This window comes from Homarus americanus, unplaced genomic scaffold, assembly GCF_018991925.1.
Source record: "Homarus americanus isolate GMGI-L3 unplaced genomic scaffold, GMGI_Hamer_2.0 scaffold18703, whole genome shotgun sequence".
NCBI lineage: Eukaryota > Metazoa > Arthropoda > Malacostraca > Decapoda > Nephropidae > Homarus > Homarus americanus.
Window position 1 is genome coordinate 5,978,182 of NW_024749779.1, and position 23,976 is coordinate 6,002,157.

The window sequence follows — 23,976 nt, forward strand, 5'->3', positions numbered from 1 at the left end:
CACACACTCAAGCAGTACAGTCAAACATTATTAGTGTGAAAAAGAAGTGTTGATACAGGGTTATTGAGAAGTGTTTGGAGTGTTGTAGACAACCTATATAACATTACCCCATTTCCTGCTGACTCATGTAAACAATCAATACAGCTGACTGGAGTGATGAGGCAAAACCAAGCGGCCATTATTGTTGACCCTTGGGTGTGGCTGCCATCCTGTGCGTCTATACCACGCCACCAACCTTGAGGTGCTGGTCGCTGGTTAATTACTTTTCTCCATTTATACTTATGTTATTGTAATGTATCCATTATATTTTTTACCCGGCACATGATATTGTATCATTATACTATCGTTAATGGCTCACTTTATACTTGTGTATTACATGTACAGTATGTACCGTTGTATTAGTGTCGTTACGAAGAAGTCATACGGAAATAAAAAAGTAATTGAATGTAATAAGTCAAGTGTTCTGACAGCAGGTAGTACTTGTGTGCGTGAACACAACGTACCGGCCGAGACATTTAAAACCACGCCTTCATGTTTCAGGTTTCTCTCCGTTCTCAGTTATATCACAAGCACGTCCGAGTTGTGTACACACACCTCAAGGAGCAGTGGACGTAACTCAGGTACAGCAGGTGTAGCCTCTGTGGACGTGCAGGTGTCGTGAGTCACAGATGTATGAAGAGCAGGCAGGAGACATTAGTTCGCATGAGGTACACCTGTTGCTGTTACAATGTTGAGGCAGCCTTGATGATATGGCGATATGGGTCACCGTAGTATGAGTAGCAATGCCATCTGCGTGACGTAACACAGGCGTGGCCACTGTCACACTGTCCTGGCAGCAGAGAAGTACAAGGCTGATGATTGAGCGCAATACATGAGCACTGCATTTCTTCCTTCTGTGTAAGTTGTAAGTTCCTTTGTTTCCTTGACACAGGGTGAGGGGGCATAATGGGCTGTAATTGTGACTGCTTACAACAGACTTGTTAGATCATACACTCACCTGGCATGGGAACCACAGCGTAGCGGCAGCAGTATTACGTTCTCTCAAGTCTACCTAAGTCGAATCCGGGGAGTTTTTCTACACTTGTGGTTTGGCCTCTGAGCAAGCTTCCCGGACGAAGACCTGATCAGCCAGGCTGTTGCTGCTTGCATAACACAATCCAACGTGTTCATAAAGCTCGGTTACACACACACAGTTGTCTAGTTTTCTCTTAACATACACTAGTTCTTCCTTAATGTTTCAACAACTGTAGGGGCCACCTCCCAGAAGGCCTACTTTATGTATTTATTTGACTTCTTGTACAACAAAGGTGTCAACCATCTGGCAGCTAATCGTAGGTCACAGGTGATTGAAACACGCTCGGGTAACGTTTAATAGTCTAACTGGTACATGTGTTGCTGATTACTAAGTGGTCTCGATACACTTGGTGATGGTGGCTCACTTCCCACGGGCTGCCTCTGATCACTGGTACCTCTCGCCTCCACACCATTCATTACTTGTTTTTGTTCATTATTAAGATATGCTGTTTGGATTCTGTGTACTCTATTTACTGTTGTACATTTATCTGTTTCAGTGTAATGATTCAAAGTTTGACAAATTAATAACAAGAAAGATCACGTGGCTGTCGGAAGTCTCACTCCACGCATTAAAACCTTCAGAAACTTCAGTAGGATTTTGTCCAATTTATTATTTTGTTTATGGGATTTTCTCCGTGTACTGGAAGGAAGACATATTTCACAATCTTTCTTTTTATTGGCAGTGGACGAAATTCTCACCATCGTGGGTGTCCACCGAGTCCGACAAAAAGACAAATAGTAACAAGTCGACAATTTAACGCTTCAGCAACATCCACAACGAGTAAATTAAAAGTGGGGAATAGAGAGAGAGATCCAAACAATGAAGATGTTGGCGCATCGACTCACAGAGCTGTGTTGTACGTGTATGGGTGAAGGATGTGGGAAGGTTAAGTGAAACAAAAGAGTGGCGCAGAGCATTGTAGGAGAAGACCCCAGCGTGGCGGGGGTTGCCATGACGACCATCTCACCAAGCCGACTCAGATTTTCACAATTTTCCATTTAGGTTAGATTAGGTTTTATAAGGTTTACTTTGGCTGTTAGGTTGGGTTAGGTTCAGCTCAGTTAGGATAGGTGGTAGTGGTGGGGAGGAAACTCTGAGTGGGATTGTTGCGCAAGTTCGTCCTGATGGAGCCGAGGTCGCTGTTCTGGTGATGGCGCTGGTAGTTCTACTGGTGATAGTAGCTCTGGTCGTTGTGATGGGGTGGTGAGGGTAGTAGCTCTGGACGTTGTGAGGGTGGGTAATAGCCATGGTCCTGGTGGTGATGGTGACAACGACGATCGTGTTGTAAGCGGTTGTCGCCCACCCCAACTGCTCTTGACAGCTGTAACCTGAAGATGACGTCCAGGGCTCCCAGAACAAATGTTGTAATCCAGTTTTTACCATCACGTGTATGAGAAGCGACCAGTCAGGAACAATGTGGGTGGTGAGGTGACCGTCTTCACTTCGTCATGACCACTCTCATTTTCACTCAGATGATCGCTTTATGGAACTTTTCAACAGCCATGACCATTCTTCAGTGTGGCCTCCATTGTGCCAGGTGAACTACAGAGACCCAGTAATCCATCTGCTGGAAGGGTTTGAAGTATACTATAACAGGTGCTTGGAAGAGGCGAGCTCAAGGGTTCAGTACGTCCAAGGGCAGTGTGTGTCTGTCTGTCGTACTTTCATTTGTAATTCGTCTGATGGTAGTTAGGCGCTGTACAATACGTCCCAGTGTAGTACATGTGACCAGAGGGAGTACGACTTTGTTCCAGAGAATGGACAACTGGAGACAATAAATTTTAGAGTTGACGAGAGGCATCAGGATCTAAGACATTGTGAGGCAGGAGGTAAAGTGTCTCTCGCACCATCAGCACTTGGATCTTTACTCGGTGTGCCGTTGGAATTACTGACTCCTCACGACGGCTCCCTGATAGCAACCTCCTGACATTCCTAGATGCTAGCTGACACCCATAGATTGTGACTGGCGCTTAAAAGTTATGATGCTCCAAGGCAATGAAAAAAAAAACCTTCGTTTAAAATTATTTCATCAAAACTAAAACTACATCATCTTCCTCAGTTCATAAAATGTTTATGATATTTTAAAAGTATTATCAACAAACATTTCGAGAGAATCATCAAGCATATGAGAAGGGTATTCTGCAGTCCTCCCACACCCTCCCGATGTGTTCCTGCCCCCTTGTTTGCCTCGTCTTGATGGCGGTAAACTCACGGGGAAGCGCTACGCTCATATCACCGTCATCGCCAACCACAACACATAGCTTCATGAGACTTGATGGTCGAGTGACTGTGGGTGCTGGATCGTTGCCCTGACTGTCCTCCCTTCCCACCTCTCTACCTCCTCATTCCTAACCCCCCTCCCCATCCCCCTGTTTTCCTCGCCGCTTCTCCCTCCTTCTAAGTCATTATATATTTCCACTTTTCCTCAGGCATGCCATTTCTCCTCCTCCTTCCCAACCACCCCTTACCTTCTTTCTCCTCTCTATCTCCTCTCTTCCCCGTATTTCTTTCCTCTCCACACCTTTTCTCCTTCTCTACTCCTCCCTTCCCCACTTCTCCTTCTCTACTCTCTCCCGTCCATCACCTCTCCTTCTCTCTCTCTCCCCCGCCCTTCACCTCTCCTCCACATATAGCCACCCTTTGCCTCTTACTTCTCCCTCAGCTTTCCTTGAGTAAAGGTCGACCGGTTATAGCATTATTGTCACCCAGACCTTAATAACTAAGGCAGCAACGCTGTGTGAGTTATGGTGTGTCAGGTACAGTTATGGGAGGCAGGGTACTAGGCCAGGGGTATGAGGGCAGGGTACATGGGTATGAGAGGCAAGGTAGGGTATGAGAGGCAGAAGTGCAGATTATGAGGCAGGGTGAGTACATGGGTATGAGAGGCAGGTGCTATGGGTATGAGGCAGGGTACGGGTACATGGGGTATGAGGAGGCAGGGGTGCAGGTACATGGGTATGAGAGGCAGGGGTACAGATACATGGGTATGAGGCAGAGGTACCTGGTACATGGGTATGAGGCAGGGGTGCAGGTACATGGGTGTGAGGCAGGTGCAGTTTTATGGGTGAGGCAGGGTGCAGGTGCAGCAAAAATGAGGCCAGGGGTGCAGAGTTATGAGGCAGGGTGCAGAGTTATGAGGCCAGGTGCTGGGGTATGAGACAGGAATTACAGGTGCATAAGGGCAGGGGTGCAGATTATGGGAGGCGGGGTATGGGTCAGGGGTATGGGAGGCGGGGTTATAGGTGCAGGGTTATGAGGAGGCAGGGTATGGGTACAGGGTTATGAGGGCGGGGTATAGGTGCAGGGTTATGAGGGGAGGCAGGGTATAGGTGCAGGGGGTATGAGGCAGAATTATGGGTACAGGGTGTATGAGGCAGGGTATAGGTACAGGGGTGTGAGAGGCAGGGTTATGGGTGCAGGGTTATGAGAGGCAGGGTTATAGGCACAGGGGGTATGAGGCAGGAGTGTAGGTACAGGGTATGAGGGCAGGTTATGGGTACAGGGGTATGAGAGGCAGGAATATGGGTACAGGTTGTGAGGGCAGAATATGGGTACAGGGATGAGAGGCAGGTATGGGTGCAGGGGTATGAGAGGCAGAGATTATGGGTACAGGGTTATGTGAGAGGCAGGGTATAGGTACAGGGTATGAGGAGGCAGGAGTAAGGTGCAAATTATGAGGCAGGGTTATAGGTGCATTATGAGAGGCAGGTATGGGTACAGGGGTATGAGGCCAGGGGTAAGGTGCAGGGGTATGAGGAGGCAGGGGTTATAGGTGCAGGGGTGTGGGGGCAGGGTATGGGTACAGGGGTGAGGGAGGATGGGTACAGGGGTATGAGGAGGCGGGGTATGGGTGCAGGGTTGTGAGGAGGCAGGTTATGGGTACAGGGGTGTGAGAGGCAGAATTATGGGTACAGGAGTTATGAGGAGGCAGGGATATGGGTACAGGGGATTATGAGAGGCAGATATAGGTATGGGGTATGAGAGGCAGAGTTATAGGTGGAATTATGAGGCAGGGTATAGGTACAGGGGTATGAGGCAGGGGGTACAGGGGTGTGGAGGCAGCGTACAGGGGTATGAGGAGGCAGGGTGCAGGGGTGTGAGGAGGCAGGCTACAGGGGTGTGAGGCAGGGTGCAGGTTATGAGGGGCAGGGGTACGGGGGGGTATGAGGAGGCAGGGTACAAGGGTATGAGAGGCAGGGGTACAGGGGTATGAGAAGCAGGGGTGCAAGAGTTATGAGAGGCAGGGGTATGGGGTATGAGGCAGGGGTGCAGAGTATGAAGACGGGGCACAGGGGGTATGAGGCAGGGGTACAGGGGTATGAGAGAGGCCAGGGTGGGGTATGAGGGAGGCAGGTGCAGGGGTATGAGAGGAGGCCAGGGCACGGGTGTGGGAGGCAGGGTGCAGAATTATGAGGGCAGGGTGGGGTGTGAGGAGGCAGAGTGCAGAGGTATGAGAGGCAGGGTGCAGGGGGGGTATGAGAGGCAGGGTGCAGGGGTGTCTCAGAGCTTGGTGGTGTGGTTTACTCGTGTGGCCGTCGGCTCTTCCTTTACATCCTGGGTTTATGGTTTTAGACACTTGTTGTAAGTTGTGTCGTGATCCCTCGTGGACCCGGGTAGTTTTTTTTTTAGTTTAACAAATTTATTGGCAGGCAGTACAGTTTGCCTATTCTGAGCAATTCAGTCAGGTCTTGACACTGAGGGTGGTATCACTTCTCACTGTCACGGGACAGGGTTCACACACAAGAAATACATCATATTCATTAACTACTATATTATATAGGTCAGATTCATATGGGTAATGTCACTGTTCACTGCCATGCAGGACAGAGTTCGTACACAAAGTTGCATCATATTCATTGACAGTACATATACATATATGTAAACACACACACACATATACATATATATACGTATATACATACACATATACATGTACACGTACATATACATGCACACACGCACACATACATATCATATACGTCGGTCAGATTCATGTGGGTAATGCCACTTTCACTGCCATACAGGACAGAGGTTCGTACACAAAGAATGCATCATATTCATTGACACTATATATAGGTCAGATTCATGTGGGTAATGCCACTGTTCACTGCCATGCAGGACAGAGGTTCGTACACAAAGAAGAAATACATCACATTCACCAGCAGCATATATAGGTCAGTGGATCACATACATTGGAGTCATTTCTAATTGAAGACTAATCAGTGTGGGCTAGCAAATTTGGGATAAACAGCAAAATGTCCTCAAGCACACCTGATTCAATGAAGTAATTACATAGTTCAAGATACAGTAAGTCAGGTGGCTGAAGTCTTTGACAGTGTCACATTCAATAATATAGTGTTCAAGTGTATGCTTTAAGGTTTTATCACAAAGTTTACATGCTGAGTGTTCCGGTATGGGTACAGCGTTACTAACTTGCCAGATGTGTCTGTATCCTAGCCTAATTCTGGCCACGACTACATCACATTGTCTGGTTCTGTCCTTATGCTGGCCATACCGGTACCTCTTGTTACAAAATTTGTCATATTTACTAATGCTACAACTGTCAGGTCTCATTTCTCACTTCTTCTAGATCAGAGTTCATGATTCTGACTTGAATGTTTTAATTACAGCATTGGATAAGACCAAGGTCGCGGTCAACATTTTCTTTCTTACATGCCTCATTGGCCAGTCTATCAGCACGGTCATGATACCTGATTCAACATGGGACGGAATCACAATTTCGATACGAAAGTTGTTCTCATTGGCAGTTATCACATTCCTTTTAATATCACATGCAACTTTAGACATAGAGCCTGACGGGCTGTTCATTGATTTCAAAGCACTTTGAGAATCACAGAATATCACCCCACCTCCATTTTCTTTGAGGTAGTCTGTGGCTAAGTAGATTCCAGTTAGTTCAGTTTGTGTTGTGCTGGCCCAGTTGTTCAGCCTTTGTTTGTTTGACCCGGGTAGTGTGACGAGTGGTCCGGGTCTAGTGTTTCAGCCTTCGGGTCTGTAACTATTGATGCCTGAGTTATGTGGTAAGTGGGTACACAGGTGAGCTGGGTATAACGAGAGGTGTGTGTGACAGTGACTCAGTGTCCTCAACTACATAATTATGAACCCGGTTTTGTTGGGAATCATTGCTTTAGAGTTTAGATCATCTCTTCAAAGGCATCTATTGTCTAGGTAGTCAGATGGTTGTAATACTTTAGTTCTGCATTTACTTTTACTGTACCATTAGAAACCATTATGTAACTCTTTGTAGCTTCGATAAAAATTACCATTGCAGTGATAATATAACTTTGGCCGTCAAGACATGATCCTGGCTGTGTCTTTCCCTTTGTTTGACCGTAACACAACCCGTGTTGCATCGCTTCCACTCATCAAATTATTGTACTGTATATCAACTCTATTGTAAAAATGTGTATACAGTATATTTATAATATGAATATAAAAAAGTGATAAACGTGGTAACATTCTAATATGTATTTACTAACACCATGTCAAGTAGTAATCCAGATGATACTAAATGTTATATAATAATTCCTTAAGATAAATGTACAGTATAGATCAGATGCCACTTGGCTCAGCCATGTTAATATTGCTCTTAGTGTCCGTTCTGTATGTGTAGTTTCAATATCAGTTAGCAGTAAAACACATCTTTACTTGACCTACCAACCATACATCCGTAAAATTATCCTGTTTTGTTGAATATACTGTACAGTAGTGTGTAATTTTTATTTTACGTCCGCTCAACTTACTGATAATTATGTGATTTTTTTTTTTTTTTTAGTCTTCCAATGAGTTTTAGCTCAGTAAACGTGGCCAGTTATTTGTCAAGATGATGTAGCAATTTATAAAACGGTTGGAAATACGTATCATCATTGGGTATGACTTTGCTTGGGTGATTCGTATCCCCGTATTCTCTGAGCAACGCTCTTGTGCATTATGCAGAAGACCCGACAGCCGCACCCTTATCCACTACCTTCTAAGATGTCCCCACACACAACGCTTCCGTGACGCCTGCTGGACCACCACTCCACGACCCCCTGACGGAGACACGATGATCCTCCCCATACTGGCCAGATATTATGTAAATAACATTGATTATGTGTTAAAGGAATATCCTTCCTTCCTTAGGCTTTAGTAAGCCCCTTTATAATATTTATACTGGATATACTTGTCACACTTGCCAGATGCTTCTGGTGTTATTGTACAGGGGTACCTAGTGACAGCACTAGGATCCCGCTTCCTCTATCAAGGAATAAACAATTGAAATTGAAATTGAATTGGTTGGCAAATAGTGTGTTGGTTATGGTGGTGACGGCCACGAGACACTTAACTACGACAGGTGGCTGTCTGGCAGGAAGCTCGCTGAACTGTCTTTCCTCTCTTCCTCCTTCTTTCCTCCCGTCTTTCTCTTCCTGTCGCTCCTCCCTCTTCCTGTGTTGCAGCTTTCCTTCCCCCACCCTCTATACCCATATCGTTTTTTTTTTTTTGGGGTAGAGAAAGAAGGGGTGAAAGAAGATTAGAGGTGGAGGAAGGAAGTTATAGTACGGAAATTAAAAAATTTAGGAGGAGGTAGGAGGCCAGCTGACTGCTTTGCTGTGGGTTAGCTAAGCTAATAGTGTGTTCGGGTTGTGTCATGGGTTAGTAATTGTCTGTCGGTACAGGCACTAGACAGCCTCCCCTATCCTATATATGGGTGTTTTGAGGACCTTATTTCATATTCCGTCAACCCTACTGGCGGATGCTGGTCTAAGGATGTTGTCTATTGCCTGGCCGTAAAGATCGGGGAGGGTAATGGATCTTTTGAGATTTGGTAACTTTTAAACCATTTATGGTTATTGTTGTTGTCTGGTGGGAGTCTTTGAAGGAGTTCTTCCTGATTGTTCTATCTTTTGCCAGACTCTGCTGGCCAGGGTGTGCAGCTCCTGGTTGATGGGTTTTATTTTCAGGTCTCTATGTATCTCGGTTGTGGTTTTGGTGAAGGGGTTTTCACCTGTAGCGAATCTCAGGGCTTCATTTTGGACCACCTGTAATTTTAATAATTGGGTGGTGCTCATAGTATAAAGAGGTACTGCTGGGTAGGTAATATCGGTATGATAAGTGATGTAACCAAGCAGAGTTTTATTTTCAGAATCGCATTAAAGGGTATATATTGGGGACCCCTCGGTAGGTGGGGGCTACCTCGGGTAGGTGTGCAGTAGTGTGTGTGTGTCAAACTTAAGTACTGTATCTGTCAGTCGTCTAGTACCTGTGAAAGATTTACCGGGTGTTTATCAAGGACCGCCCAGGGGGATGGTGAAGGACGGAGGAGGTGAGGCGTTTATGGGTGTACGTGAGGCAGAGTTGTAAATCTTGAGAATGACTGACACTTTATTGTTTCCCCTACAGTTAGGTTGGTATGTCACTCCGTATACCTCACAGTAAGGCTCCTCCACGTCTAACTCTTACTCCCAGTGATCACTCAAGCAATTTTCTTTAAATAATAATCGTTTAGTATATTATATTGTATATGGGTCAACAAAACTTTGTATGGAAGAAGTTTTGAAAAGACAAGTTAGTTCAGGACCAGAACTGTACATTTTATGAGGCTCTTATCAGTTCTACTAAAGACTCGGTTATATATTTTCATATAGGAAGTCTTCCTGTTTGAACAGGAACACACCGCCTCCAGCGAATGATTGTGTTCTTTGCTTCTCATCGCGATATAATTGGCGATGCTGGCCCCTCCTGTGTAAGGTGAAGTTTATCTTTATTATCAATAATTTTAGTTACATCGCTAACGACAGGAACTGACAAAGCTATGCCAGAGGGATTTAACTTTTGTGTCTGGTTAATGAGTAGGCCTCAGGTGAGCGGGTAGAAGGTAACACGTGCCTCAACCCAAGATCCCTGTCTGCCCTCTTCTATATAGAAGAGGCCAAGGTCTATATTTATAGACCTTGGTTTTATGTACAGTTGCGGACAAAAGTTCGCTCCCCGTGGTCAACCTGAGTCTGGAGAATGGGTCTCCGAACTTACCCTGACTGTCGTCTGGTGAGGGTGTGCTGTTTTATCTCGTGCAGGGTCGATGCTGCTTCATTTTGGGAGGGAGCGAACTTTTGACCCCGACTTTACACTTATTAACACAAGCACTCTTTGCACTTACACCCTTAATGCATGAGTCACGAAGGCAAGCATGAACTCCACATGCTTCTTCCCTGTTGGGCGCTGCAAAAGCATCTGTGCTTCGTCCTGCATAGGATGCAAGGGGTGCCCAATAAACTAGCCCCCTCATGGGGCAAATTGTAAGTTTGTTGCTCTAAAATTATTTTTAGGAATTTTTATGATTGTAATCATTTGCCTGAGTGAATGAAATATTAATTATGCTGTAGCTGAAATTTAGTTATAACACTGTCACTGCGTAAGGAACCAGTCGCCCCGGGGTATTGCTGTGGTCCGTCATCCTTCAGAGGAAAATTAAAACCTAGTCGTAAGTTGCACCACAACAAGGGAGCGTGGTTGACCAGCGTCAAGGCTGTCTTGCCAATGTTGTTCACTGGTCATGGTCGTTATGGTGAACACTTGACGGTCATACTGAACTAACACACTGACTCACTCACCTCCTTCATCATAACCATAATATTATCCAGACAACTTTTATGTATTAATGTATCATATAAAGTTGATGTATATTTTATCATATTTAGATAAGAATAGTTAGTTATTAATTGATAAATACATGAAATCATAAAACTATTAACTATATAACTGAGTATCATTCCGGTCAGAGCGAAGAATGTTCTTATATTATCATATTTGGATATACCTTACAGTGCACCAAACATATACAATAATATATCTTTGTGTGTGTTGTATCTGACGTTCAGTTGTGTGCGTGTGTTGGAGTGGTGAGATAAGGAGTGTTGTGTTCCTGGTGGACTATACAGTACAGTTTTCAGAATCAAACAGCACCAGTGTAAAATAAAAATAATAAGTGGTGTAGTAAGTAATATCACGTAGTAGGAGTAGTGTTGGTGTATGTATGGGAGTAGTGTAACAAAAAGAATTAGTGTGAGAATAGGAAGAGTGTGTTTAGGGGAGGCTGGGATGATATGGGCGACGGATCCCACTTTCTCTGGTGGTGTCGAAGCCTTACTCATTCACGCTCCTCACATACCTCTTCAAGCGGGCTTGCTGTATGGCCATCACCCCTACTTGACCATCCCTATATGGCCATCACCTACTTGACCACCGTTGTATGGCCATCACCCTTACTTGGCCACCCCATGTATGACCATCACCCCTACTTGGCCTTGACCACCTCTGTGGGTTATTCCCCTACTAACCACCGCTGTATGGCCATCACCCCTACTTGACCACCCCTATATGGCCATTCCCCTACTAACCACCGCTGTATGGCCATTACCCCTACCATGAAGTTTTAGTGGTGAGATACTGGTGATGTAATAGTACTGGTGGTGAGATAGGATGTAGTACTGGTAATGATGTAGTACTGGTGGTGAGATGCTGGTGATGATGTAGTACCGGTAATGATGTAACACGGTGGTGATGTAAGTACCGGTGGTGAGATGCTGGTGATGATGTAGTACTGGTGGTGAGATACTGGTGATGATGTAGTACCGGTAATGATGTAGCACTGGTGGTGATGTATAGGTGGTGGTGAGATAATGGTAATGTAATAGTACTGGTGGTGAGATGCTGGTGATGATGTAGTACTGGTAATGATGTAGTACTGGTGGTGAGATACTGGTGGTGAGATACTGGTGGTGAGATACTCGTGATGATGTAGTACTGGTGGTGAGATACTGGTGATGATGTAGTACCGGTAATGATGTTGTGTGGTGGTGTTGTGTGGTGGATGCTGGTGATGTCGTCGTTGCAATATGGTTCATCAAAAGCAAAACCACCTCCCTGGACGCCTCTCACCACGCCTCTTCACCACGCCTCTTACCCTACTTCGACACGCCCTACACTCTCCTCCCCACCCCCGCAGGTCCGCTAGATGCTGCTAGTGTAGCCTTGAACTGTCGTATGGCCGCTATTCCTTTGTTACACCTGTTGATCAACTTATTTAATGACTTCCTGCCAGTCCTGGACACACCACCGTTGCCTCGAGTGGTGTTTGGTCCTGAACACTATCGCCCCACCCTCCCTCTCCTGTTACTTCCTTAATTATCTTCCTTCACCTTCTGAGTTCCTGTTTCGTTTCCTCCCTATACACCTGTCCAGTTCTCTCCCCTTCCTTATCCCTTCATCTTCTCCGGCCACCTCCTGCAGCTGTCGGCGTTCCACAGGACATAACTGCATTTATCCTTATCCAGTCTGGGCCTGAGATCTATTATCCTATGTCTGGACATAGTTGGTGATATTTGCTTTCTCGATTAATCTGTCTTTTCTATCACGTCTTCTTTTCTCCTCTTTGTCTTCTATCTCTCTTGTCTTCTCCACCCCACCCCACCTTTCCCATATCCGTGCCCCAGTCGTGTCTCAGCCTGGAGCAGTACCCTGGAGGAAAGCATCTCTGAGATAAGGCCACCTCAGTACCCCCGCCTCCCCCAGCCAGTGTACCCGCGTGATCAACAAAGAATAGACCCCCGGGCCTCTCCGCCAGCGGCCATTGTGCAAGACGGCTTCGTGATCCAACTCCCGAGTCACAAAAATTCCTGCTTTATTTTTTTTTTTTTTTTGCTCTCTGAAGAATGTATCTAGTTATGGTAGGAGGAATATACATTGCCTTCTGATGGTCCCTGAGGCTTGCTTTCTCAGAGATTCTTAAGGCAGTATTTTCTCCTGTCTGGCATGTGAGAGCACATCTAATTATGGTAGAGTTTCAGTATAATCTCTATGTAATTTAAACCATCGTTTTGGTATCATTTCACTGGTGAATTGTTTAAGACGAATTTTCAGCTTACCAGAAAGAGGGATAATAAACTCTTGGATTTCCTTGTCTATATCAGGAAAGCATCTCGGTAGAGTAGAGTGTAAGGGCCAGTAACACTCGTAAAACTTATCCAACTCGTGTGGTCTGGCGGGGACGATGATTAATATTATCAAAGAGTACGGCACTTACCTGCATGTGAGGGTGAATGAACACGTTCAGCTATAGTACAGTCCCAGTGTAACTTTGTCGGCCTTTTTCGTATCAGGTTTTAAATGAAATAAAATAAGTAGGCTCTCTCACCTTCAGCAGGGGACTTTGAGATACAGTTCCCACTGACTCTCCAAGGTATGATTGAATTCTGTGGCGTTCGATTTTATATCCGTGTTCTTGTGTTATCTTTGGGTTGATGTTCAGTTTTTATTGGTGTTCTCTTCTTCACAATTGATTTTATGTTATTTTCGGTACGCTTCCTTCTTGTTATGTTGTCATGTAGGTGATAAATTTTGGTCACCCTGTCATTCTGTTTTTCTCTCCCATCCCTCAGGTCACTCACTCCCACCTCCTCCCCCCACCCTACTCAGTGCTCCTCACTTCCCATTGTGGCTTAGCCTAACGGTAATACATTAGAGAAAGGATTAGAATCAGTTGGCTGGGCCTCCACTCTACAAACTAAACTATTGGCTATCACAGCCCTGAAACTTGTTGGAGTCATTACCATCCCTGATTCCTTAGCCTCACTACTTGCTCATGACATCCTCAACTCAAGTGTCACACACTTGTCTCTAAAACCAGACACAAATAAGCATGTATTGGATCCCATCTCACATAGGCCTTAATGAACATGACAGAGTTGATGCCCAAGCTAAACTTGTGTCCAGTAAATACATTACAATCTAGGTCTGGCATCCTGAACCCTTAAAACTATAATCTGGAAGAATTTGCTGATGAATTTGAAGCAAGCAGACAAGTGCAAACAGGCACTAGTCAATCCATTATCTGCTATGATGATCAAGCAAAACATGAATATTTGAGTAAGTAACAAGGTTAATAGACTATAAGATGTTGTAACTGATAGAAAACGGTTAGGATATAAGTTCCTCTGTCAGTGGCAGTTGCCCCTCATGCAGATGTGAACAGCACAAAATGTAGAGTGTTTGTACTTCATTCTAAACTGTGAGCAAATAGAAACTTGCAAGGAGAAGACCAGGCTTACAGTGTGTGCATTTGCGCAGCACCTTATATAGCAAGATAACTGATGTATTAAAACTGTATCCACGTTTTGCACCTTGTAGATAATTCAACTCCCAGACTCATACCTAAACAAATAATGTTCTGGACAATAAATCCTGATCACTGGGGTCTGTTAAACAGGAAGAATATGGGGTGCGCAATAAATCATAGCCGCTGTTCACGAAAAATTTTAAACAAAATTAAATAAGTACCCCCTTCCTCTCCCTCAGGTCACTTTGTCCACCATGATACTTGGCTCACCCAGGCCTTCCTTCTCTCCTCCCATTCCAGTGACTGTCACTACCCTTCTTTCCTCCCCTCTCCCTTCCCCACCCATCATCCCCACGCCTTTCCTCCATCACCTCCTTCCTTCATACCCCACTATCCATCACCTCCCAACCCCCCCTCCCCGTCACCCACCCCACTACTGGTCCGTCACTCCCCCCTACAGCGTCGCCCCCAGGGAGTAACGGCTCCCTCACAATGCTTGCATACCTTGACAACATAACATTTTTGTTGTTTGTTTTGCTTTTGTAATCCTTTTTTCGTGTCTCAGCTAAGAGGTATTGTTATCACCCATGCCGTATGTGAGTGGGTGGGCAAGCAGGTTTATATTGCCGCAAACACTAACCTAACCTAACCTAACCTAAACTTGGCCAAGAAAATAAGTCATGCAGCACCAAGTAAACATCTTCATCACCACCCAGAGATGAGCTGTGTTGACGGTCACGCGATCGAAGGTGACGGTCAGCTGAAGATTTTGTTGGTGTTTTTTTTCCAATAATTTCTCATTGTAAGTTTAGTGCCATAGTTTCAAATAGAGTTGACGGATCCTCACTGTGCCTCACCTGAACGCCTCATAATAACCCACCTGAGCTGACTTGACACTATCTAGTTTGGTTTGACACTCTTAACACGAGTTAGTCTGGTTAAGCTTGTTTAGTCATTACGTATATTACAGCGTCATAACCTCTCCAAGAAACAATATGTCAGCCAGCTCCTTCATGAGGAAAGTAACACCTGACATTACAGAGTTAGTAAGTTGTTGTTATTATCGTCATCATCATCATCATCATCATCATCATCATCATCATCATCATCACCATTATCATCATCATCAATCACACATCACCTTCATCGTCATCATCATCACACATCATCATCACACATCATCTTCATCACTATTATCATCATCATCAATCACCATCTATCGTCATCATCATCAATCATCATCATCACATCATCTTCATCGTTATCATCATCATCATCATCATCATCATCATCATCATCATCACACACTGACGGTTAGATTTAGATTTTTTAAGATTGCCCCCGAGGGGGCTAGTTTATACACCCCTTACATCCTGTGCAAGGTGAAGCGCAGAAGCGTTTACAGGGTTGGAGTGATAGCCAAAGGTCGCGGCATTGACAGTGAAAGGTTGCACAGTGAGCTGTAACTCCTGCTGTTTGACGTTGTGGCTAGAACAGTGACAATCACAACTTGGACACAGTCATGTACGCACGCATAACATACATACATACATGCATACATACGACTATGTATGCACACACACACACACAGGTGTAGATAGATAGATAGTGTCCTGCAACAGACTGTGTGCCGTCCCAGAGCGCCCTTGACCCGCCAGTCTGGTGTTTGCTGCTACCTCATCATTTAGCATTCCTGATCCACCTCCCACCTCAGGGCATTCATCACCCGCCAGTTCTCATCGATTATCCTGTGATTTTTTCTGAAGGTGGCCGTGGGGCCCGTGACCCACACTATCCTGTCATCATGCTGCGTCGTACCCGTCCACCGTCACCCCACGTACCTGTGTTCGCCAACGCTGCCGTTGTGTGCCATTTTAACTAGTATCCGGCTGTATGGTGGTCCAGCTCTTGTGTGTATGGGGCGTATGTATCGTACAGTTGCGCAAATGTGTTCTCACACCCACTGTGGTAACCCTTGTCTCCAAACGGCACCGTCGCAGTAGTAGTAGTAGTATCACTATTTATGATTGAAAGGATATTGGTTGTGTAACGATGGACGTGATTGGTAGATCGGTTTGCTATAGGTCATATAGGTTGGCTATTTGGAGACACGGGTTACTACATGAGGTCTTAGGAACACATTTGCGCAACTGTACAGCTCTTGTATATACAGTATGTGTGTGTTTATGAACGTGGCTCAGCTCTTGTGTGTGTGTGACTGTTGTTGGTTGGTTGGCTGGTTGATTTGGCTGGTTGATTTGGCTCTCAATGAAGATGTTGGCTGCTCTGGTGTGTAATGTTGGTGTTAGTTAAGGGGGAGGGGAATGTAACTTAACCAACCACTATCACCACAGACGGTAAAAACAGGACTGCGGGAGAGGACCGTGGGAGTATTAACGCCTTACTGTACCCACACCATCAAGGTCTCCCATTTTATCTCTACATCAGTTTGTCATTAATGCATGAGCCCTCCCTTCCCTACCCTCCTCCTTCCCTTAACTACTCTTCCTTCACCTTCCTCCTCCCTACCTACTCCTTCCCCTAACTACTCTTCCTTCACCTTCCCTCCTCCCCCTACCTACTCCTTCCCCTAACTACTCTTCCTTCACCTTCCCTCCTCCCCCTACCTACTCCACCTTCTCTCCTCCTTTGACAAGCTAGTGGAGGGAGGTGTAGGAGTGGTTACTAAAAGAGAGAGAGAGAGATGCTAACAATGATAGTGTATATAACAAAGGCACGAAAATATTTGTTGGGTGCGTAACAAAAGCTGTAATGTTTGTTGGCGAGTGTCAGGTGTTGTGTCGTGTCATGTGTTAATGGTTGTGATGTGCTATGTGTTGTGTTGTGTCAGATGTTGTGTCATGGACGGGGGCCGCCACCTTATGGAGTAAACTGTTTGCTTGATATGGTGTTGAGGTCATCTAAACTCTGGAGTACGTGTTCAAGTCGTGTAGTACTCTCTCTCAACCTTCGAGCTAATCCCCCCCCCCTACCCCCCTCTTACTCCTGGTATCTCGCAGTGGTGTTGATATTCCCAGCCCTTAATTATTTAACATTTGAAAGTACTATATAATGTGATTTTCGTTACCTTTATTGTAACTAATGGAAATCCGTGTTAACAAACGATATTCACTTATTATAAAAGGAATAGTACATGTTGTTACGAAAGATATTTATATAACATGTAGATATGCTTCCCAAAATGGTTAAAGAGACATTTTCTGTTTGCAGACGACTGTGCGAGTGTGGGTGAGGTGCCTGATGCAGGAGATGGAGTACAAGACCGTGTGCATCACCTACACCACCACCTGCAGGGAGCTCGTGCACTCTATACCTAAGTTCAAAATGAAACATCGAGATCCGAATCTTTTTTACTTAACTATGGAAGTAACCGTCAGGAAAACTGGTAAGCTGGTAATTAAATTGTTTTGTGAATGGAAAAACTGTTCATTGTTGAGGAAGATAATGTGAACGAGCCAGAAATGTCGTTTGAAGAATGACATTTTGGAAAGAAATTAAACAGGCCAAGATTTTTTTTTCATGGGGAAATATTCTTTAATGTCATGTAAATTTGTACTAGTGTGGCATATAATTATTCTCTGCTAATGAATACGAGGAGAGAATTTTTCCTCAACTTGACACACTTGTTGCCCATAGACTGATGATGTGCACAGTGCATATAACTATTAACTTATGAATTTCTTTTGTGTAAACATACAGTACAGTATTATGAACTCTGCCACACCAAGAGAATACAGACAGTTTTAACCTAATCAACCTTGCACACCTAAATTTTATGCTCATAAACATAATACCAGTATATAGATCGACATACAAGGCAGATACGTGATTTATCTATTCAAAGGTGTCTTTTTAGGAGGCATTATGAGAACAACCCTAACCCTGGAGGATGACTCGAGGCCAGCAGAGCTACAGTCATGTCACCCTCGGGGAGACTCCAGATTAGCCCTCAAGATGAGACCAGGAGGTCTTGTAAGAGTATATGACGGGGCACTTGTTCCTGGGGTACGTTCTTTTGTGGTTCTGCTGACATATAAGGATTTGCTCATGCGCATCTTTGAATTGCAGAACAAGGATAGGATTGGAGGTTTATTTTTTTTCAGTCACAGTACAAGAGTTTACTTGTCAGTGAGAGAACCACCTGTGAGGAGCTGATACGTCTGGTGCTGCTCTGCAACAACATCCACAATAATGTTAATAATTTTTCTATTTACGAGGTATGTGTAAACCTTATGACTTATGTAGTAATAAATAATCTCTGCATAATTATAATGAGGTGGAAAGGCTTATGAAAAAAAATCACATATGATTATGCATATTCTATCATACTTATGGTTTGCATATTGAATTATTTTAAATTGATTACAATACTGTGTTATAATAAAGCCTTTCTTCCTACGTCTATATATATATATATATATATATATATATATATATATATATATATATGTGTGTGTGTCTGTGATTTTGTACATTTATGTCTTTTTGGGTGTACAGTACAGGTATTTTTATCTTTTGATGGCTTCATATTATTTCTAAAGTGTCACCGTGTTGATACGTCAGTAGAGTATTACGTTTATATGTTCTGTACAGTATAACAATAACAAGGTAAACTGTTTAGGTACGTCGAAACGATGGACGAGAACGTAAGCTTCATCAAGATGAAAGGCCACTAAGACTGACATCACGGTGGGTTTCTAGAGATCATGCATGTCTTGTGGTACGTCACACACCCTCCCCTGCACCTAGAGGCCCACATCACATCTCTTGCAACTCTTAGGTATTTATGAAAATCCTTTTTATATAGTCTTCATTGTTGATGTTTAAAACACTAGGACAGGTGATATGTTTCCTAATGATTCAGTCTCTTGCATTTCGTAATGTTTAAAATCCCTATATATCATAGCCTAAGACCTTATATACATCTAAAATCATTTACTTTAAGAGAAAAGTAGAAATGGAATGACAAAATACTGTAAATTTAAAGTTAAACCTCGTTCAGCAGGCGTTCGTAAGTATTTACGTTTTAACAAAACTTTGGGAAAAACATAAAGTTACAATTCCTCTATTTTTTTTCTAGAGGTAAGAAAGAGTTTTTTCTTATTTTTTTCTAGAGGATAAGAAAGAGTTTTTCTGTTGATTTTTTTCCTGTTACTCCTTTTTATGAGTAGGTGTTCCTAGTTTTTGACTTGGTTAAGTTACGTTAGGTTGGAAGCTCTTCCAGTAAATGGCCGTGGTACTTGACTACACAATGGTCAGTCAGAAATTTTTCTCTTGTCACTTGGTATATATAATAACTGAACACTATACTTGTATAATACAATATTAATTTATTGTCTAAAGTAATTATTATAATTTATTTTGTTTGATATTTAGGCTCTTACTGCAATTAAACACCACTGTGTCTCAAAATGCAAATTTGAATGATCCTGTGTTTCAGAGCATCCCTTAGACGGTGTTCTACCAAGAAGATCAACACTAATGTACACAAGACACAAAACCTCCCTGTTTCACCAGCTAAACCCTGCTCCACATCATCCACCTCACCAGTAGAAGCCCCATCTGACAACATGGTGCCTTCCACCACCATTACTATCTCCCCTAATGGAGCTTCAACAGTCACAATCAACACACCAACTATTAACACTAACCTTAATAACAATAACTATTGTAAGTCTACAAATAATATTGAGGAGACAGAAAAAATTGAGGAGCCTTGTCCAGTTCCTCCTCTTAGAAGTCCACGGCCAGTTCCACCTTCAAGAGCAGCAGTAAGACGACAGGTACTGTAAGAGGCCTTTGTTTTGGGCTTTTTTCGTCTATATATATATATATATATATATATATATATATATATATATACTCTCTCTCTCTGCGTTCTTTTTATTTTTTTTATAGCTTTGGAATCAACATGATCAGCCTGTATTTGTGGATTGTGTTATAAATTAGAGGACAGTACAGTATTTAATCCATTAGAATATATTTTGTTTTTATGTAGAGTACAGTAAGTCCTCGCTTACTGTCGGGGTTACGTTCCTAAAAACGAGACGTTATACAAAACAACGTTAAGTGGATCAATTTTCCCCATAAGAAATAGATTAAATATGGGAGTTACGTTCCTGAGCCTCCCTTTGCCCCATGAAATACATTACATATACAGAAAATCATTGCCATTTCTATAAAAAATAGAGCATAGGTATACAACTACAGTTTCTCCTCGACTTATGACAACCCGGACATGCGACGGCCATGGTCGTATAAAATATTTTTCACATTACTTATTTTCGAGTCTCGACATAAGTGATCGCGCTGTGTACTGACAAAATTTTCGTTTGTAGTTCTCTTTAAAATGGTTGGCAAGCGTAAACGTGAGAGTTCTCGTGGTGCTGAGAAGAATAAGAGACACCCATTTTAGAATTTCTATGTATTATTTTCGCCTTTTCGACTTGCGACCTGGTCGTCGGGACGGAACCCGTCGTAAGTCGAGGAGAGACTGTACTAAGTTTGTATTGGTACTCACCGATGGGCGGAGGTGGTAGAGTGAGTGTGGGGTGGGTAGTGAAGCGGAGGAGGCGGATGGCGGGAGGGGATGATTATGGTGGGAGCAGAGGAGGGCGGGAGAGGAGGGTGGTGAGTCACTGAGACTATACGGCTGCCAAGAGAGCTTAGCGTGGCCAGACGAGAGAGAGGGTGATGCGCCATAAAAAGTAGTCCATGACAACGCAAAACGATGTTGTACTGAGTCATTGGGAGGTTAAACGAATTTTTGGTATCTAAAGATTAGCGACGTAGTGCCGAAACAACGTGAAGCGGGCCGACGTCATACGAGGACTTACTGTACAGGGTTTATGCCCACTTTTTCAACTGCCATTAAGACTACACTGACCCTACTAATCTTCAAAAAGCACCGCAACATTCGGTAGTCAGGTCACAGCTCGATCACTAACGTCGAGACTCGAAAATAAGTAATGTGAAAAATATTTTATATGACCATGGCCGTTGCATGTCCGGGTTGTCATAAGTCGAATATGACCTGATTACCGACAGCTGCGGTGCTTTTTGAAGATTAGTAGGGTCATTACCTAATACCTGACCATTGTGGACTTGATCTCACCCTCCTCTGTATATATATATACCTTGTTATGTACTTCTCCTTAGTCTGTACTCACCCCTGAAGATGTGAATTACATGAAAGCGCTTGGGAACTTCGTGTTTTCTCTTTCCTTGTGGTTATCAGTATAATGTAGTATTTTGAATGATTGCAAAGCTAGGATCTATTCAAATTTAATGTATCATTATAAAAAAAATAACATGCATTTTGAGGAATAAATAATTAATAGAGTAAATTAATTTGCTTTGTATACAGTACAGTATATAGGTATAAGTATTCCATAACATACTTGCCTAATTTTCTTCCTATTACCTCAGTTGCCCTGGACCCAGAGTGTGGATTTGGTTGAAACACCAGTAGATGATGACAATGATGATGAACTACATGCTAACGTACGGACACGAAGAGCCCACTCATACAATGACTATGAAAACTACTTCTATATATAGGCTTCTTTGAAAGAGAATTTAATGAACAAATATGCTATAGGATAAAAGTATTTTTAAACATTGTGTATTAAATGATTATTAACAGTTCACTGAAGATGTTACTACACTTTAGTAATGTTAATAGAAATGGGAACAAATATTACATGATATACAGTACAGTTCACTGTCAGTTATGGTAAACAGTGAGGATTTATTTAAGGTGGATAATATGCAAAGTTCCATATCATTTGCTTCATTTATGCTATTATATATGTAATTATTCAAATACATATGTAATTGTAAGTCCATTATTTAGTGCTTTGTTCTTAAATTGACAATTGTTTATTTTATTGGTGTGCTCTTTGTGTGTACTGTACTGTACAGTACTGTATTTGAGATGATTAAAGAACTTATATACTGTATACTATACTGTACCTGTGTTGTCATCTTCATTATTGTGACAAAACTATAGTGTGATTATGTTTTTCTTTTTCTTCAGTTTGTGACCTTGATTGAATATTAATAGTAAATTAATAGACATAAATAGACATCTACTTCAGAATAAAATCAAACCAACAGATCCTAACTATGGAATACAGTACTGTGCATACACAGAATTTTGTGCAACAAAGTATAGATTTTTCTTAATCTACAAACTTCATTACAGTATTTGTTTTACAGATCCAGTAAGATAGTAAATGGTTGGCCATAACTTGAGTTAAATACAGTAATACTGTATGTGTGTGTGTGTTTATTGTGAGGCTTATATAAAGATAGTTTTGACCATCTAAGTTGGCTGTCATTCTAAGTTGTTATATTTATCTTGCAGGAACCTTTGTTAAAGTATTAGAACCTTTGATACAGACAGTATTTTGTCAAGATATTTGTTATGATAACTAGCACAACTGAAGTGGTATTGATATCAGAATCCCAAGAAAACTAAATTTAAAGCTAAATATCACTGTGCTGTTAAAGTGTCTGTAAATTATTGGTATCCAGATTTAACTTTGCTAAAGGTTTTATGACCAGTAGGTTCTTCATGACAACTGGAGATCATTTTCTGTACAATACTGTACAGCTATTGTCATTTATGTTAGTGTGTTTGTAAATGTTAACATTTTGTGTCCAAATCATACAGTATTTTGATAACTCCTTACCATTTCATTTTATATCCGAAATGTATTGTCATTTGGCACAACAGGCGAGCAGCCATATTTTAAGGCATACGTATAAGATGCACAGGCAGGGAGTATTTAGGATTATTTTTTTTTTTTAGTGTACTTAAGCATTTAATGTTTACTCCTACTGATATGGAATATGATGCAGATAGTCTGTGGCCATAGTGTTCTAAAAATGAGGATAAAATTCCATAAACTCAACATGTTAGCACCATCCTTGTTGATATGGTTTTACTAAGTTGTTGATGTTATGATTGTTACTTGCTGTACTAAGATGTCCATACTATGGTAAACACAAAATGGCAACTGAATACAGTATGTGCTAGTCTTTGTTGTACGCCCATAAATGGCATTACGTGCTGGTGAGACTATGAACGAATGGTGATGACCGTCGGTGTTTTTCACTGTTGTCATCATAATTTAAAGTTTTTTTCAAAATTTAAAGGATGTTTTCCAATAAATATACAGTAATAAGATAAATATGTCAGGTATGACATTAATAGATAATAATGCTTGTAAGAGTTCAGAAACAGTTACTGATTAGCTCTGAAGAGTTGGGTGCCATATTTTTATGTACCCGGTATACAGTAGTGTACTGTATGTTTAAGTAAACAATAACATTTTTATTCTGGAGTTGGGCTAGGTGAATTTAGCTTACTGGAGACAATGTCTGAGGGATTCATTAGCCTGTGGGAGACCTACAACCTCATATATATATATATATATATATATATATATATATATATATATATATATATATATATATATATATATATATATATATATATATATATATATATATATATATATATATATATATATATTTTGTAACCAATGAAAACGTGATAAGATAAATCTTGATAAAATCACCGTTGTTTCCATTTTCCTGTATTTATTATATATATATATATATATATATATATTTTTTTTTTTTTTTTTTTTTTTTTATATATATATATATATATATATATATATATATATATATATATATATATATATATATATATATATATATATATATATATATATATATATATATATATATATAT

General features: G+C 42.1%; 1 protein-coding gene across 1 annotated transcript in view; it reads left to right on the forward strand.

The window, feature by feature from the left end:
* The window catches only part of LOC121853891, a 112,708-nt gene extending 89,078 nt beyond the window's left edge, over positions 1 to 23,630 (forward strand). The window contains exons 4-9 of the mRNA XM_042348272.1: positions 17,421 to 17,595; positions 18,067 to 18,215; positions 18,314 to 18,427; positions 18,832 to 18,990; positions 19,651 to 19,993; positions 21,639 to 23,630. Coding sequence (XP_042204206.1) covers positions 17,421 to 17,595; positions 18,067 to 18,215; positions 18,314 to 18,427; positions 18,832 to 18,990 — 597 coding nt within the window. The 3' untranslated portion in view covers positions 19,651 to 19,993; positions 21,639 to 23,630. The remainder of the gene's footprint in view (positions 1 to 17,420; positions 17,596 to 18,066; positions 18,216 to 18,313; positions 18,428 to 18,831; positions 18,991 to 19,650; positions 19,994 to 21,638) is intronic.
* Positions 23,631 to 23,976: the final 346 nt, after the last annotated feature.